Source organism: Aspergillus tubingensis (genome assembly GCF_013340325.1).
Source record: "Aspergillus tubingensis WU-2223L DNA, scaffold_4, whole genome shotgun sequence".
NCBI classification, from domain to species: Eukaryota; Fungi; Ascomycota; class Eurotiomycetes; order Eurotiales; family Aspergillaceae; genus Aspergillus; species Aspergillus tubingensis.
Window position 1 is genome coordinate 2,126,234 of NW_023336278.1, and position 18,003 is coordinate 2,144,236.

General features: G+C 50.6%; 7 protein-coding genes across 7 annotated transcripts; 5 read left to right on the top strand and 2 right to left on the bottom strand.

The window, feature by feature from the left end:
- Window positions 1–878: 878 nt before the first annotated feature.
- Window positions 879–2,268, top strand: AtWU_03250 (uncharacterized protein; the record flags this gene model as incomplete). Its single annotated transcript, XM_035498363.1, has 2 exons — window positions 879–1,630; window positions 1,698–2,268. The coding sequence occupies 2 exons, from the start codon at window positions 879–881 to the stop codon at window positions 2,266–2,268; spliced, it is 1,323 nt and encodes a 440-aa protein (XP_035354256.1).
- A 184-nt stretch (window positions 2,269–2,452) lies between these two features.
- pex26 lies at window positions 2,453–3,829 on the bottom strand (the record flags this gene model as incomplete). The annotated part of the gene is made up of 2 exons (XM_035498364.1): window positions 2,453–3,317; window positions 3,378–3,829. The coding sequence occupies 2 exons, from the start codon at window positions 3,827–3,829 to the stop codon at window positions 2,453–2,455; spliced, it is 1,317 nt and encodes a 438-aa protein (XP_035354257.1).
- Window positions 3,830–4,500: 671 nt separating this feature from the next.
- Window positions 4,501–6,380, top strand: AtWU_03252 (CAF1 family ribonuclease; the record flags this gene model as incomplete). Its single annotated transcript, XM_035498365.1, has 5 exons — window positions 4,501–4,735; window positions 4,790–4,882; window positions 4,936–5,162; window positions 5,212–5,857; window positions 5,902–6,380. 5 exons carry the CDS (start codon window positions 4,501–4,503, stop codon window positions 6,378–6,380), a joined length of 1,680 nt encoding a protein of 559 aa, XP_035354258.1.
- A 497-nt stretch (window positions 6,381–6,877) lies between these two features.
- On the top strand, window positions 6,878–8,009 carry AtWU_03253 (mitochondrial 54S ribosomal protein mL46; the record flags this gene model as incomplete). Its single annotated transcript, XM_035498366.1, has 3 exons — window positions 6,878–6,923; window positions 6,982–7,649; window positions 7,716–8,009. 3 exons carry the CDS (start codon window positions 6,878–6,880, stop codon window positions 8,007–8,009), a joined length of 1,008 nt encoding a protein of 335 aa, XP_035354259.1.
- A 320-nt stretch (window positions 8,010–8,329) lies between these two features.
- On the bottom strand, window positions 8,330–8,909 carry AtWU_03254 (cysteine-rich PDZ-binding protein; the record flags this gene model as incomplete). Its single annotated transcript, XM_035498367.1, has 3 exons — window positions 8,330–8,415; window positions 8,474–8,597; window positions 8,715–8,909. 3 exons carry the CDS (start codon window positions 8,907–8,909, stop codon window positions 8,330–8,332), a joined length of 405 nt encoding a protein of 134 aa, XP_035354260.1.
- Window positions 8,910–11,922: 3,013 nt separating this feature from the next.
- On the top strand, window positions 11,923–12,696 carry AtWU_03255 (uncharacterized protein; the record flags this gene model as incomplete). The annotated part of the gene is made up of 1 exon (XM_035498368.1): window positions 11,923–12,696. One exon carries the CDS (start codon window positions 11,923–11,925, stop codon window positions 12,694–12,696), a length of 774 nt encoding a protein of 257 aa, XP_035354261.1.
- Window positions 12,697–13,574: 878 nt separating this feature from the next.
- Window positions 13,575–16,343, top strand: AtWU_03256 (alpha-L-rhamnosidase; the record flags this gene model as incomplete). Its single annotated transcript, XM_035498369.1, has 1 exon — window positions 13,575–16,343. One exon carries the CDS (start codon window positions 13,575–13,577, stop codon window positions 16,341–16,343), a length of 2,769 nt encoding a protein of 922 aa, XP_035354262.1.
- Between the last annotated feature and the right edge of the window lie 1,660 nt (window positions 16,344–18,003).

The following is an 18,003-nucleotide window of genomic DNA, read 5'->3' on the forward strand; positions in this document are numbered from 1 at the left end:
GTCTTATTCTGCGATTTCAGCCATGGCCCCATATCTTATGTCTGTTAATGGTGGTGTGGGTTTGTCCATCGGAGAGACATGTACGTGCAGTATCGGAGTAGAAAGGGCTTGGTCACATAGTGTGACACTTCATGTAGTATACACTACTTGTAACTGGACATGTAATCCAATCTTCTCCGATCTGAGTCTTGGACTTGAGACCATGTAAGAGTGCGGGACATAGTAGTATGCAGGCTTATCTGGATAGAGCCTGAGATATAATTTGGTATTCTATCGCGGATATACCCCAATAGCAACTATAAGAGACTCATAAAAACATATATATAAGTATCTCCTATAGATCACGGTGTAGACGAATAGTAGTAACGTGACCGACAACTGTGGAAACCCATGCCAAGGATGAACCGATATCTTTAATCCCAATAAGCCTATGGGAAAACCCCACTATGATTCGAGTTCCCCTTCAGGATGGATCGATTTCGCTAGTTCAGATGTCGTGTTTCCTCATTATCGCTAATAACTGTATAAATACTAAATGAATTTTTCTATACCTTTTTGATCTGTTCTATAGGTTACGCTGCACCGCGCTATTAATTGGGGTCCAAACCCCGGATCGCGTCAAGCAACCGATAAAATGGACAATCGTTCAGCCTATCAGTTTATCAGCCCCCCAGCTCGGACATGATCCGAGTGCTCTTTTTTTTACCCTTCTTTTTCAACATTCCACCACGCGACAATGTTGGTATGTGGAATTTCTTGATTTGAGTTATTCTTTTGGAGATTTGGGATCGCTTTGCTGACGTTGAAGCCAAGATATGATAATTGTCTGTTCTCGACATACATCCCGTATGAGCTGAGCAGCAGCAGCAGCAGCAGCAATGTCCATATCCAACCATGACCCCACATCCAGCAGGGGCATAACACGAACCCTCAAGACGGTCGCCCTCTTCATCCTCCACCAATGGCTCCTCATCGGCATCGGAGTCGCCTGCGTCTTGGCCTACTATTTTCCCAATGTCGCCAAGAGCGGCGGCATCATCCGCTCCGAGTATAGCATTCTCTACGGCGCAATGGCCCTCATTTTCCTGATCTCCGGGCTCAGCGTGCCTCGAGAAAAGCTTATTATCCACCTCCTTAATTGGCGACTGCATGTTCTTGTCCAGGGTCTATCGTTCCTCGTTATCCCGGCTTTCATCCTCGCTATCGTGCATATTATCTTGGCCGGTGACCCAGACGAACATATCGATCGCGCCCTGCTGGCCGGGTACATCTTCCTGGCTTGCATTCCTACCACTATCGCTTCGAATGTTGTCATGACTCGCTCGGCGGGCGGTGATGATGCCGCGGCGCTGGTGGAGGTAATCATTGCTAATTTCTTGGGCCCGTTTATCACCGCTGGGTGGACGGTGACTTTGCTGCCGAAGTCGGAGGAGTTTGATGTCTGGAGAACCGGGGATGGGGATCTCTCGGACATGTATCGTGACGTGTTCAAGCAGTTGGGTTTGGCGGTATTGTTGCCGTTGGTGGTGGGTCAGTTGATTCGCTGGGTTTGGCCGGATATTGTGGGTAAAGTGTTGGCCAAGTATCGCATTGCTAAGATTAGCACTGCGTGCTTGATTCTGTTGGTTTGGTAAGTTGATTGATTTGACACGCATAGTTCTAAAGACAGGAATAGTTGGCTAACTGGTAATGTATAGGTCTACCTTCTCTTCTTGTTTCGCGACAGGAGCGCTCCAGACTCTTTCCGCTTCGAGTATTGTCTTCGTGGTCCTGTTCAACATTGCGCTGTATATGTTCCTTACGGCTGTTTGCTTTTATTGTTCTCGCCCGCCGAGGATCATCTCTGGTGTGTCGTTAACGGTGAAAGGGAAGACATTCTATCCCTTTCAGCAAATTAACCCTCAGGAGACTATTGCCGTGTGCTTCTGTGGTCCGGCGAAGAGTACTGCGCTGGGAATTCCGCTGCTCTATGCCATGTGGGGCCCGTTGAGTCTGTATATCAAGTCGAAGACGTCTGTGCCTGTGCTGCTATATACCACGGAGCAGATTTGTGTGGCGCATTTCTTTGTGCATATGTTCAAGTGGTGGCATCGGCGGGTTGAAAGGAAAAGTGCTAGTGTGAGTGATGTGGAGTGTGATGGAGGGGGAAACGCAAATGAGAATGGGGAGAAGATGGACTGTCCAGTGTCTGAAGCTGCGTGCGGGACGGATCTGGAGGATAAGAGCAAAGGGGCAGGTGTGAGTTTGTCCCGGGAAGGTAATAAGTAATAGTAATAAAGCATAGACAAGCATTTAGCACATAGAGTTTACATAGAAATGGAATCGTATATAACATAAAGGCAACCCGCGTGCCCCAATCACGCAGTCGAGCAAGGGGAAATGACAAGTCCCTGGCGTTTGATATCTCGAAAGGCATATAGACAAGGGAAAAAAGGGCAGAATTTATTGCTCATCAAATGTAGCTCACTTTCACTCCCATCCCGACAGTCCCCTTGATTTTCTGCCAACCGGAGCCTGTTATCCTCCGGATGCGCTCCCGCACGTCTTGTCGGCTTAATGCGGCTATGATGCCGAGCATGAACAAAAGCGTCCGCGCGAATGATAGTGGGTTGCCCGCGATGCTCTTGCTGACGTATTTCAAGATATTACGCACCACATTGATCAGTGCGCGTGATTGCTTGGCCCGCGCCTCGGGCTTCTCGGTCTTTTTGATATTCTTGGAACCAGGAGGCGAGAAGGCCGTCCGACCGGCGGAGGTACCTGGTTTGCTGGATTGCTTCTCTGCGAACCTCCCTTTGCCCTTAATGCTGCCATTGGGATAGGTCTTCTCAATCCCGTAATCCACCTCACTACCGCTGCGTCCATGTGCTTTCTGCGCACGTTCAGCAGCCTCAGCTTCCTCTACCCTGCGACGTTCTTCCTCTCGCGCTTGTCTCTCTAGCTCAGCATCCTTCTCCCGCTGGAGGGCAGCGGCGCGCAGCTCCCCTTGCTGTTTCTCTTCTTTCAGGCCTTCTAGCGTCTGCAGAAATCGCTCCTTCCGGTCCTCATCGAGAACTTCGCTCAAGTTGATGAACTCCTGCGCATATTCCCACTCTTCATTTGCGGGAAGAACATGTAGGGTGAACAGCTCGATTATCTTGACCCTAGCAGCCAGGTCTTTCGGGGTATCCGTACCACCATTTGCCCGCGGTGTAGATGAGCCACTAGTCAGGTGGTCTGATATATCCAGATTGGGTTGTCCGTAAGACGATAGGTATGTTTCGAGTCGTTGTTGATTGAGTTTCTGTGAAGGCGAGTGTTTCAACAGGAGGGTTGCTCTGCGGTAAACGACCATTGTCAGTAATGAAAGTAGCTGGAAATTCGACGTGATGACTGACAGGTTATATACGACTTCTGCATCCACTGATCCCTCCAAGCCTCTATACCCCGTCCGTACAACGGTCTCCCAGATCTCACCATCGCGAACGGTGGTCGAGATGGCCTTCCATTCTTTCTGCCCAAACAACTTCTTGCCTTCTTCAGGTCCCAATTCAATGATTTGGCTCAAGAGTGTAATGTACAGATTCCACACTTTAATCCGCCAAGTCGGCTGGGCTGAAGCAACGGGCGCGACGGAATCATCGCCATTGACGAACTGCTCGTCGGCTCCCCTGACCACCGTAATCGCAGGCTCAAGGGCTGAAAGTGCTTCTTGTAACCGTAGTGTCAGAAAGAGATTTGACGCCTTCTTATATGTTTTTGAGCAAAGTTTGGAGGGAGACAATGAGGATGTGGACGAGGAGAGGAGTTGCGACTGGGACGCCGACATGTAGGAACTATCGTCGGCCATTGTTCACCGCCAGCGGAAAATGCGACGGATCGGAAAGAGGAATCAAAGAAGGGAAATCGAATGGAACGTGCGCGGCTATCAATAAAGGCAGAAACTGCACGAGAGATAAATGGACGCGATCGAATTGGAGCTCTGGGTGGTTGGGACGGTAGAGGGAACAGCGTGACACTAAGTTGGGCTAAGAACAATGCTTGGACTGGAGGAGTTTCAGCATCACCTCGGCTCATGCGTTTCGCTGGCCGAGAGTCTGGGGTCTGATGTCACGGGACGCCGCTGCCGGAAACTCCCCAAAATAGACTCTCCACGCCTGAGGCCTCCAGGCACAGCTCCAGTCGCGGGAATCCAGTGACGATCTTCCCCTCTCCATCATTCATCCATTCATGATTCTTGCTGGAGTTCGTTGCTTGTGTCTCGGCTGTTCCGTCTCTGGTATTGCAGTGCAACCGGGTCTAGAATCTTCCGACTCTTATGACAAGCTTCTGACTGGGGATCTCACAGTATTCTTTGTTTAGGCTGATCCACTATCTACTACTCCGTCCTGATTCACCTATTCATTAACACAATAGCCAGATACGCATCCCTTGTATCTGCCTTACTTCCACTCTTCAAGTTTTATATATAACTGACTCTCCTTTGCACGGTGCTACTGCATCGTTGGACTGCCGAAAACCATGGATATATCCGCCCAAACATTCTTCTACCACCTGCCCAGAGTATTGGATGACCTGGCATCCTGTTGTTTCGTATCTATAGACTTTGAATTCTCTGGCATCGCCAAAGGCCTTGGACCTTCTCCCAAGAGCAGAAGCACCTTGCAAGAGCGCTATGAAGAAGTCAAGAATTCTGCTGATCAATACCAAATACTACAAGTTGGCTTGACTATCTGCCATGAGGATCCGGAGACAGGTTAGACACATATGTCCACCACTCCAGGTTGATGTGTTAATAGCGCAATCACAGAAACGTACACCTTGAAGCCATATAATCTATACTTGAGCCCAATCATCGACCGGAAGCTGGATCTAGACCGAAATTGTTCCTTCCAAAGCAGTGGTATGCTCGTTTCAAAGCTGCCCGCATCCCGTTAACCTAATACGATCTACTAGCCGTCGAGTTCCTCCTGGAAAACAAATTTAGCATGGAAGACCTGTACAAGAATGGCGTCACCTACTTGTCGAGAGACGAGGAAAGTCGAATAATGGCCAGAGTCATGCAGAGAAATGAACGCACGACAGCACGCAGCTCCCTGGATGTCGCGGACCATGAGCATGAGTCTATAGCCTTTCTAAAGGATGCTCGCCGTCTTGTAGATGATTGGCTGGCGCTTGGTAAAGTAATAAAATCGGTCACATTTAGTACTGCTTTTCTGACCGTGATAGCAGGCCCGGGAGAATTACCTTAATATCCCGCCACCTAGACCTATTAATGGTCCTCCTCCACCCAATCACCCCAAATCTATGCCGACAGATCTCAATAGGTTTCAAAAGAGGCTTGTTCATCAGCTCATCGAAGTGGAGTATCCGAATTTGGTGACTGTCAGTAGGCCGGGATTTATACAGATAATCGACTACGACGAACAGCGCGAGAAGGCCGTTCGCGATCAGAGGGTGAAATGGGTACAAGAAAGGATCTGGAAACAGACTGGATTCCGATGGATCGCGGAGGCGCTAGCTGGGGGCGATCTGACCAACCTCGAGCCTTTCTGCTTCATTAATTTGATGTCGTCTTCGAAGGAGAACCCACAAAGTTCCCTTCAGGACTTCTCGCGCAGGGTGAAGCAGCGTTTGCAGAAGAATAGACCTATTCTGGTGGGCCACAACCTCTTCACGGACCTGATTTACTTTTGTCGGTGCTTCTTTGGACCTCTCCCAGACCGTGTGGAGGATTTCCAAGTCATGGCTCACAAGATGTTCCCGGTGTTGATGGATACGAAGTATATGGCTACACACAACTGTGGCTCCATTAATCCCAGGTCTTCCCTGCAGGAAATCAATGACAGCCTCGCTGCACAGCCAACACCAGTAATAAGTAGGTCAATAGCTATGTTGTCGTTCCTCACTAATGTCAATCAGGTATACACCCTCAGTTCACCAAGTACAATACGCGGGCAATTGATCACGAAGCCGGCTTTGATAGTTTGCTCACTGCTCAGGTCTTCATAAAACTTTCTGCACAGCTCCGAGACAGGGGAACTTCTGGAATTCCGCCAACAGTTCCAGAGACGCCTCAACCAAGTGAAAAGTCCAAGGAGCCCACGAAGCAGGTCATCGGCGACTTCGAGGCTACTGTCGTCCTACCTAGAGGTCCCAAGTCGAACAACGTCCGTATTATGTTCGGCTCTATTGAAGTTGAAAAAGTCGTCCAAGACAACGGCGGCGAGGACGCTGGCGAGGTAACCAGAATTTCCCTAACACCCCACGACTCTCCTGAGACACAGAAGAAAGCCGACGAGGGCCGATTGATTCCACGCTTAGGCGCGCAATTCTGGGAGATTTATGGAAACAAATTGCGCGTCTTTGGTACGAATGAGAGGGTATGCCACATTGGTTAGGCCCTCTTAAAAGCCAGCCAACATGCCCAATGAGCGTTGACCACTCACTACACTCCATGATTACGATAATAGTAGCTCCTAGATACCAGAATACCTAGTTTGCATAATTAAATAGCAACAGCTACAGTCTCCATAGGCGAAGCCGTATGAATGAATGTATGCAGCGTCTATCTAACAGTACGCCTTGATTTGAGAAGGTACCGCTAGCGAAAAATGGCCGCAAAAACCGCTCTGAGCACCGGAAAATGATCGACTGGTCGTGGTTACTCAACGCAGTGATGATAAGGAAAGGTGCCGTAGAGAAGAAAAGAACAGAAATGGGCCGCACTGCAGAACTTTTAAATCAAGCGGAATGATGGGTCACATGACATACTAGCCCGGTCGGGACTAGCTCCGTCCCGACGCTCCCTCGCAGGTGACCGCCAACTTTTCTCGCTATATCGTCGGCCTCCGGACCTGTTGACAAGTACCCCAGCATATAACCAACACATTTGGAGATGTCGTCAGGGTCCAATGGTGCCAGGCGCGTAGCGTCGCTTTTGCGTATGTGCTTGCCGATCTGAAATTCAAAACCAATGCGTGTCCGTACTGACTGCTCCAGGGCCTGCGATCTCCGATCCCAGAGTGTGCAGAAGCTGTCAAGAGACGCTTGTCCGCCGCAGTTACGCCACGGCCTCTACACAGGCTTCCACAGAAACTCCCTCCACCGCCGCATCAGCCTTCCCCGTCGTGAAGCCCACCCACACCATCAAGGCCGGCGTGGTCCTCTCCCGTCCCCCTCAAATCACCCGCGACCTTACCGACTTCGAGAAGGCGTACTATTTTTACCAGAAGCGATTGAACGAGCGTCTCCAGCTACCTTTCACGAAATACTTCTACTTCAAGCGTGGAACGCCCGCCGACGAGGACTGGAAGCGCAAGATCCGCGAGCGCCAGACCCCCGCACGCGACATCGGCAAGTACAACCCGTACTCGAAGGAGGCATGGAACGATGAACTCCTCGTTGGAGCCGTCGAGTCGGACCCGGCCCACCAGGTGGAGATGCTTGTGCAGGATGCGGAGTCGACGGTCAATGCCACTTCTCAGGACACTAGCAAGAAGGAAGAGATTCCGAGACCTTTCCCCCGGGTGACGGAGGCGGACCAGAAGAACGATCAGAGAAGCCTCAACCGGGCACTGCAGAGGACTCTTTATCTCCTTGTGCAGTCCAAGGATGGATTCTGGACGTTCCCCAGCTCTCCCATCGTGGCTGAAGAGACTCTCCGTCAGGTAAGTTCCGCTGACTCTGCTCAGTGCATCAGCAGTGGCAGCAGCGCTAACGCTATTTGAAAACAGGCCGCCGAACGTACCCTCGAGCAAGCCGCCGGTGTCAACATGAACACCTGGATGGTCGGCTACCACCCCGTGGGTCACTACGTCTACAACTTCCGCAACCCGAGCAAGCTGGCAACCGGCCCCGCAGGCGAGAAGGTCTTCTTCATGAAGTCGCGCATCATGGCCGGCCAGGCCGACCTTTCCGGAAACGCTCAGAACCTGACCGACTTCAAGTGGCTGTCGAAGGACGAGATTTCGAAGTTTGTGAAGCCGCAGTACTACGCCAGCGTCAAGAACATGCTGGCCGATCGGTAAGCCGGTGTTTCATAGGTGTGATGGAGTAGTAGTGTATGGATATGGATAGTTGTCGTTGTGCGGACTTGTTTCTTTCCCCGAGGGGGTTTTGTGCCCTTGGTTGGTAGTACAGCAGGTCTGAGTCTTGCATATATCATCTCGTCGGTCATGTATAACTAGCTTTTATTGTTTTCTTTTCTTTTCGCTTTCTATTTGCAATGAAGACCTTTCTTGTTCCTAAGACTATCCCGAATCAACCAAACGCCATGCAGATTCCTTCCCAGTTATAGTGGTAATAGACATAAGTAGGTATCTTAGATGCAGAAAAGAATGACTGATGACTACTTCAAGTTGAACTTCTGCCCCGTAATCGCAGGCTGATTCTTCGACGAACTCCCCGTCAACCCCTTCCCACACATCGGACACGCTATACGGCGTTAGCCAAACCATCCTTCAATAGTAATGTAATTAGAAAGACAACGAACCATTCTTCTGATACGCACACCGCTGACAATACTTCCTTCCCTGCTCCGTCTTGGTTTTGCAAACCTCACAGGAGGAAGCATACGCCGCGTAGGGATTCTTGGCTTTGGAGCTGAGGAGTTTGCTCTATACAATATTAGCATCATCATCACCATCATCATCATCATGTATCTCAGTACTAATAACAGTAACCATAGTAGTAGTAATGATGAGAAATAAGAAAAGAAGATGTACAATACATACCTTCCCAATCCCGTTACTCCCCAACGTACTAGACTTGGCTTTCCCTCCAGCAACAGCAGCACCAGCACCACTGTTACTGCTGCTACCACCGAGCGTTGTGGCTGGTGAGCCATAGTACATTTCTGTTTTGCGTTTCACGCCGGGAGTGGCGAGCTCCGTTTGTTTGAGTTTCTTTTGGCATTTGGCGCAGACCATCTTGCCTCTCTTTTCTTTTTACTTCTTTTCTTGGGTGTTGTTTGGGGGTGGGTGGAATGAAAAGTTGTGTGAATGGTGTGGATGATGGGAGTAGGGATTAACCGTTGAATGAACTGGGACGATAGATAGTTCTGGCTGGGTGGAGAGTATTGGAGGGTTGATGACGCCAGTTGCTTGGTTGATAGTGCTAAACTAAACTGCACCCGGGTTTTGCGTGGTGGTGGGGTGTGGGGTGCCGTAGTTGGGTTGGGGGTATACATGTTTACATTTGCATTGGTAGCTACGGTGGGTGGATGTTGGTTTCGTCGGTTGATTATTTTGGTTTTGAATACATCTTTACTTGCTGTGGGAAGTCATCGAAAAAGTTGCTATGTAATGTAATTGATTTGGTTGGGTAGTATCCCCTACTCTCAGCTGATCAATGCTAATATATACTGTCATATGATATTCGGTACCAGTGTCATGGCAGTAGTGTCAGATGTACTAGTCGGGGTGATCATCAGAGTACTCCAATGAGCAGCACTGTACTAGTTGTCCATGCTTGAATAGCACAAGGTTCTCTGCAGGGTGTGCTGCAGTCCGGCTTGAATCAGTCACAAAAAGTGTTGGACCCATGTTATATCCTCACACATCCCGCCGATCCATGCATATATCAGTCCGGAACATTGTGATTCCATGTTGCATTTGAAATGTCGCTGCAGTTGAGTGTTTACGGAGTGCTTCAGAAGAATATGCAAAGTTTGCCAAGTGTACAATAGATGCCTATACATCTAAAATGTCTGCTTTGATCTTAGTATAGCTCCAGATGCCCTTGACCATTAGTAATACATCAAGGGTGAAGAGGCGCAGCGACAAGTCGTTGATATGCCTACTTGCTAGTTATTATAATCCAGAAATTAGGCGAGTCTAGACAGAACATCCGAAGTCCATATTGAAATCCGGCCGGTATGAAATGCCGTCCGGCTTTAGTTTCATCGGCTGGAAACAACACGTTAGTAATCACAAGCACATTGCAATACCGATCGATCTGTAGAACTGGGATATGTCCTTGGTTTTCCAGAAGAGCTCACCGGGTGTGAAGGATAATTGCAGTCCATCCACACTTCAGAGCAGCCATCAAGTGCCGGGAGGAGATCTAGCGCTTTTATCATCAAGTTGGGCGCCTGCCAACCCCGACTGTCGCCCAAAGAGTGGCAGGTGGATTTATGAAGCTAGTCTTCGGAGAGGGCATAGACAAGAAGCTAACAGCCTCGTCAAGAGGATCACGCCTTTTTCACCCAGGCGCCTCAGATAGTGACAAGTCATAGTTCGACGGGTATTTTCCAAGTCACCATGCCTTAGCCCCGAATAAGGCCAATGACGGTGTGCTGACTTCGGAAACCAAGAACACCCTGCACCTGCAGGTAAGCATATTAACCATTTAATATCTGGCCGCATTTCTTCAGGCCTCGGGGACGTTCATACATAGGATGGTGCACTAGGCGACAGCGATGCAGCCCTTTTGATTCATGACCAATGTTTCGAGGTACGGGCGCGATGGTGTGCACAACCACCCGCAACCCGAAAGGGCCACATGCGTATGCCTCCCGGACGGCAGTAAGCAGGCCAAAATAGAATCACGGCTGACTGGCCATGGAAGACGGGAAGAAGAGAAAGCAAGTAGATAAGATGAGCGGTGGTTGCTGACCATCGTGGCCTCCGAGTGGATGTGGCAACAAATTGCCCGTCTTAAATCCTTCTCGTTCGCACAACCCAACTTTCCCTCCACTTCGGCTTCAGCTCTTCCACGACATCCTCCCCCTCCAATTCTGACAGCCAATCCCCGACTCGCTTGGGCTTATTGAAATTTCGTGCAGATGGGAGCTGGACATTCAGCTGCCCTGAACAAGGCGACCCTCCCTCCCACAACTCAGACTTGCGTGGTCCTCCCCAAAAAGCTGTTTGTCTCCCAAAGCTGCAGGATGACCCGCCACTCCTGAACTGGTCTGCATTGGACGGCGAGTTCCAGAGCCCAGGCTGGGATAGCAAACCTGCAAAGACGGGAACTCTTCGCTATGCACAAGGCAGGGGAAAGCAAAGAAGAAAAGTAAATAAGGAAAAAGCGAAAAGCGAAGGGCAACCAGAGGAGAACGGCACAGAAAAGCAAAGAAAGGAAGGAAGATGCAAGCACGGGTCGCCGTGCTACCCAGGTTCCTGGATACTGTCGAGCAATGATCGCCTGTTCCAGTGCCGTGGTTCGTCTGGTTGGACATCGCTCTTTCTGCCCAGACCATCACCCTGGGGCCAGCTCGCTGGTTCCCTGACCTGACACTTCTATAAAGCGGTCCTTCGGGTGGCATCGCCACGGGCTGGTTTCTTTAGCTGGGATGTTGTCAGATCACCGCCAGTCGCGTTGGACTGGTTATAAGTCTTTGTTCTGGTACTGTTCGTGCGTGTCTCAGCGCACAGCCAGCTTACTGTACGTCTCCCATCCTCGCCTTACCAACCCCCCTCCGGGCATCTCCCTTTTTCTAAAGGACTCTTTTCAACTGACCCTGACATAGTCTAGCGGTTTTCAATCATTTGTGTTTTTGCTTTTTCCCCCAGACACTACTTGGGCGCCCGGACCAGGCTTGGTTTGCTACTAGTCTAGCTTATTGATTACCGACTCCTTTTCCCTGCTTTCACCTTTCTTTTTCTCAGGGCCCAGAACGGCAGGTTGACGTTGAGCACGTCGTCAAGAGGTCGGGAATCCCTTGCTTCAAGGTGGAATCGGAACTGAATCTTGCCCACACCGCACGCTTCTTTTCTCTTTCATCTTCCATCCCTCCACCTCAGCGGGCATCGCTCATTACCCTCCCACGAGCTGTCCGCCCAAAGTCCTAAGTGCAAACCTAAAGTAAGGATAAGAGGCCCTTGTGTGACTCGCCTACTTAGTGTCATCACGGTAGCACGGAAGCTTCGCGCAACGAACCAGGGGACGTCTCTTAGTGGTTACTCCAGTGGTCGAAGGAATCGAGAGGAGATAAGGAAAATGCCCCCCAGCAGTTCGTCTTTTACGGCGCTGAATCTGCCCTCGACATTTTCGCTACCGCCATGCATGGAATACTTCACCCTCACCGCCGGCCCTAATACGGACCTTTGGCGTAAGCCACCAAACCGGGATACTGCAACGGCTCCTATCGTGTTTACATCCTTGCGGAGCCCATTTGTAGTTGCCGAGGTCACTGTCACGGCCGACTGGGAAATGGAATGGGACCAGGGTGGTCTGGTGATCTTTGCCGGAGCTGCGCCGCAATCATTCTCGCCAGACAGTACTCCACGATCGGGCCGCCCCGGGTACCCTCAACCGTTACGACCCTGTAAATGGGTCAAGGCCGGGATGGAGTTCAGTTCGGGCACGATGAACGCATCGTCGGTAAGCGCAACTTCCGACGGCGCGGACTGGTGTCTCTCACCACTGTCGATCCCCGATCGCGGTCCATCGGCTATGCATTCGTTACGAATCAAATTAGAGCGAGTCGGACATTCGCTCTGGATATGGTACCAGGATCCATCAGCGGTGCCGTATGCAGCGAGCCCGGCGGCCGTGAGCAGCACGTGGAAGAAGCTGCGGGAAGTAACTTGGTTCTTCTACGGAGTAGAAGACAAGTTCGTCCACGTGGGCGTCTATGCCAGTCGCCCGCATAGTCTGCCTCGCACTGGGACGATGTGGGCGATGGCCAATGGTCCGGGGGTGGCCGGATCGGCGGCGGCATCAGCGAACGAAGGGTTGGTGGTCGAATTCGAGGATCTGGAGATCTTGTAATTTTTCTTTCTTATCCCGTTTTAGCAGCATTGCTTTGGTTCCAACTACGACCATTGAGCGCTTATGAGTCGATGAGCTTTCTTTCTCTTTGGACTTTTGGGCTGGTTGGGTTCAGGAGCCTGGTGCATTGCGGGAGATAGCGAGCATGGGTCTATGTTATGGTTGGAGCGATTGCTGAGACATGAGCATTTGTTGAGTTTGGCTGTTCAACACTTACCGATTTAATGAAGAGTTAATATGATATTTTCTTTCATACTCAGGTATACCCGCGAAGCGAATTATGTCGATACACTTTATACAACAGTCTTTATTTCACACGTATGACCACTCAAGAACCAAGAAACTGCCTCTCCCTGAAAGCTGAGCTAAGGAGACGAAGATCATAAGATCTAGACCCGCCCTTCAATTGGAACCTCTAGAATTGTATCCCTACTACACCAAGTACTTTGTAGCATTTCCCAGAGAAAGCAACACATGCCAGTCATGTGACTTCACTAAACTATGCTCGCCTAAAGTTATGTATTCTCTTTTCTTCTCCTGCCAGTACTGTCTGTTATACTTCCTGGATACGAATATCATCATAGCAATTCATTTGCGGGGGGCGTCAGGAATCAATCTCGCGAGGAGACTCACTATCTTACTCCATGTCAGTTCCTACATGCTTTGGAAGAAGAGAATGAAGCCTCAAGGTTCCTGGTTAGTGCTGGGGTGAGGTTGACACAGTATGCGGGGTTACCCCGAGCCCTTCGGGGTTTCGTGGGAATGATGCGCGAGAGGCGACTACTTGCGGTTCGTTGGCATGCATGCATCACACATAAATATTTCTATGCTTTCTTGTCACTTTTTGTTTCGCTTTCCTCCTTTTATCTTCCCCGGCCATGACCAGCCAGATCTTGGTTGAAACCCCTACAGTTGAGCAACACTCAACCGGGTTTGGCATTGGAACTGCGACTCCGCGTCTGTCATGGCGATTCCTCACCACCGACAGTAGTCCTCGCGACTGGGAGCAGACGGCCTACGAAGTGGAAGTTGTTCGTTCCGGATCTCGAGAGGAAACCTACCATGTGAACAGCAGTGCATCGGTGCTGGTCCCTTGGCCCAGTGGCCCACTACAATCCCGGGAAATCGCACAGGTCCGTGTTCGAGCATACGGGTGCAGCGCTGGCAAGGAGCAGCAGAGTGACTGTGCCACCGCTTGGTCTCCCTGGCGGACTATTGAGTGTGGACTACTCGACCGCGCTGACTGGGTAGCCCGACCTATTGCCAGTCCTGAGGAACCACAGCCGGATCATCCATTACGACCGGTGCGATTCCGTAAAGAGTTCCAACTCCCTGCGGCAGGTACCATAGAAAAAGCTCGCCTTTATATCACGAGCTTTGGAGTATACCGCGCCTTCATCAACGGGCATCGAGTAGGGGATCAGTGTCTCGCGCCCGGATGGACCAGCTACCGCCATCGCTTGAACTATCAAGTGTTCGACATCGCGTCCCTCCTGAATGCTGAAGGTCCTAATGTCCTTGCGGTAGAGGTTGCAGAGGGCTGGTACGCCACTCGCCTCGGCTTCCTTGGCGGGCGAAGACAGCTGTATGGGGATCGACTGGCCGTGTTGGCCCAGCTGGAGATCCAACTTGGATCTAATGGAGACCGATTCTATATGTCTACCGATAGCACCTGGACGTGTACTCCCAGTGCCATCATCCGGAGTGAGCTCTATGACGGCGAGGTTTACGATACCCGTGAAGAAGATTCGACCTGGAACTGCTTGCGTCTTGACCAAACCTCCCGCTGGGTGGCCGTTCAGGAACTCGAGTTCCCAACCGCAGCCTTGGTGGCACCGAACGCTCCCCCAGTCCGTATCACCGAGGAGATATCTCCAGTCTCCGTCCAGAAGACCCCATCCGGTGCCACCGTCATCGACTTCGGCCAGAACCTGGTCGGTCGACTTCGCGTGCGCTCGTTGAACAAGCCCTCGGGCTCTCGCGTTTCCTTCATTCACGCCGAAGTGCTTGAGAATGGCGAGCTCGGGGTTCGACCCCTGCGACACGCCAAGTGCACCGACGAAGTCATTCTAAGTGATACAGAGCTGGTAGATTGGTCGCCTCAGTATACATTCCACGGGTTTCGGTTCGTCCAGGTCAATGGTTGGGATGAAGAAAGCGATGGATCACTGCTCCTCAACATCAACGCGCTTGTGATGCACACTGATATGACTCGCAGCGGATGGTTTTCCTGCTCGCACCCTATGGTCAATCAACTCCACACCAATGCCTGGTGGAGTATGCGTGGGAATTTCCTTTCCATCCCTACCGATTGCCCCCAGAGGGATGAACGCCTCGGCTGGACCGGGGATATTCAGATATTCTGCCCATCGGCCAACTTCCTCTACAATACTGCTGGCATGCTGAGTGACTGGTTGCAAGATGTCGCGGCCGAGCAGCTGAGGGAGAAAGATGGTTGCGTGCCTCCATTTACAGTCCCCAATATCATTAGTGAGACCCTGTGGCCGCATACGCCGCAGGCTGTATGGGATGATGTGGTGATCCTAACGCCCTGGGCCCTCTACCGGTCGTATGGGGACAGTGAAATTCTCCGCCGTCAATATGAAAGCATGCTCGCCTGGATCGATCGCGGCATCCGTCGCGGCTCAGATGGACTCTGGGACCCTGAGCTTTGGCAACTGGGAGACTGGTTAGACCCAACAGCGCCGCCCGAGGAACCTGGGGATGCACGCACCAGCGGAACCCTCGTTGCTGATGCCTATCTCGTGCACATCACTTCGGTGATGTCCGAAATCAGCCAGGTCCTCGGCCAGAGCCAGGATGCCGCACGGTTTAAGACGGACTATAATCGACTCAAGGCGAGGTTCCAGGCCAAGTATATAACGGCGACTGGGTTACTAGTCGGCGATACCCAAACGGCGCTTAGCCTTGCCATCGTGTACGACCTTCACTCCACCCCTGAAGCAGCGCAAGCAGCAGCATCACGTCTCGTCCACCTCGTCCGGCTCGCCAAGTTTCGCGTCGCCACCGGGTTCGCGGGCACTCCAATCATCACGCATGCTCTCACCAAGAGCGGAAATCCCCAGATCGCCTACCGGATGTTGCTAGAGAAATCTCGTCCGTCGTGGATGTATCCCATCACCATGGGGGCGACGACCATGTGGGAGAGGTGGGACAGCATGCTCCCCGACGGGTCCATCAACCCTGGCGAAATGACCAGCTTCAACCACTACGCCCTGGGTTCGATCATCAACTGGCTGCACTCCGTTGTAGCCGGCGTCAGCCCTCTGGCCCCAGGCTGGAAACACATACAGGTCGCCCCGACACCTGGGCCTACAATTCACTCTGCTGAAGCCATGTATGACACTCCTTATGGGCGACTGGAATGCCGGTGGTCGATCGAGACTGATGCAGACCGCTTCCACATGGACCTGTTGATACCCCCTAACTCTCGCGCGCGTGTAATCTTGCCAACTCGAGAGAAGCTATCACAGCCCGTTGGTTCTCGTGAAGACGGAGGCTTTTGGGTGGGTTCGGGGCGTCACAAGTTCTCAGCGACCTTCGAGTGGAAGGACTATTCTAGGGACTGGCCACCAAAGCCTCTGAATCCGATTATGCGTGAACCCGAACCGGAGGATATTGCCTGAATTTCCTCTACTATCTAGAACATCTCGACCTCCTAAACACAATGAAGGCACCCCAAGTGAAGGATAGACGTGGTATACCTGACTGCTAGGCACTGACTAGGTTTTAGTATAATATAAGGTATAATATACAATGCTAGTCACGTGGACAGCAAGTCATAGCTGTCAAAGCAGGAGTAGTGATGAGAGCTGATGCATGTTCAGTAAGTAAACAATGCGTAGAAGCTCTCACGTGGTGTTCTCACCGAAGCAGCGGGACATGCAGCAAAACACTTTGGTGGTTGTAGTATTTACTGGAGAGAGATATATCTGAGTGTATAGTATTGGGATCATTCATTGAGATCGATTCCTCTAATTTCTGGCATTACAAGCCCCGGCCTATGAGTCTGAATGTCATGATGAAAGAGAAGACTATACCGACCAAATCCAACTCGGCCGTTAAACAGAACAGCATAAAGCCGAAAACTGACAATACTACTTCCATGTACATACCACTTTATAGTAAAGTTTCATAAACATTCAGACGATACTATGATCATCATAGTTGGTACCGTGAACTGCTATTCTGATTGTTTGTTTACTTTTACTTATTCATCCAACAACTTAGTGACTAATCCACATACAAAAAGCATCTACTACATAGTAGATCCTCAGTTTGAGAATTACTGCTAGGATCCATGTGACGATCCCGCGCCACTAAGGCATCTTCGATTCGCTGCCCGAGGCTCGAGCTCCTCCATCTCCTCGCAGATATGTGAACGAGGGCAAGCGGACTCCGAGAAATCCCCAACCAATCATGAATCTAACTGAGGGGGAAGCATTGTAAGTACTAGAGATAAAAACTAAATAGAGTTTACGGACTAGACTACACTTTTTCTTACTCGCTGTTGAACTGTTTATTATCACCTCTATATTTTGTTTCTATGCAGGAAGAAAAAAAGTTACCCAACTACGTCAGAATATGAGGAATGACGACGACAGATGTTTTGTTTTTTATTTGTTGCCCAGTCAGTCATGACTCAGTTGGTAATTGCCGTGATCTGGTTTCTGGTTCCATGGCTGGAATTGGGGGGAAGGGGATACTTGGGCTCCACTGCGATTTATAATGGAATTGGAATTGGTCTGGCTGGTTTTAGTCGAGGCCCGGGGGGAGATGGGGGGTTTATTGGATAGGGGGAGGGACTGAGCAATACGAGTCTATTTGATGGAGTAGATGGATATACGGAGTACTATGGATAGATAGTGGATGGGGGGAGAGAGAGAGAGAGAGAGAGGTCAATAGGGGAGGGAGGAATCGAGAGGATGAAATAGGAAAAAGGAGAAAAGGTGGTTTTATGACTCATTGTATTCATTAATAGTTAGTTATGCTGTTGTTCAGATCAATTCGTTTTCCCTTCCACCGAATGGTGGTTTAGGAAATTATCAATATGATTTCTTATTCGTAGGTGCAATGAAACTTGAACTTGCAGGGCACTACAACATACTTATCTTCTACTGGACGAGAAGATCATACACCTGACCTGAAGGAACTGCGGGTTTCGCTTTTGCCAACACAGCAACCGGCAACCCTCCGACCCGGAAAAGTATGATGATGTTGATGCTGATGATGATGTCTTCTTGTTATGCAGCGACTAAAGCATAACACCGGGAATTGCGGAGGCGA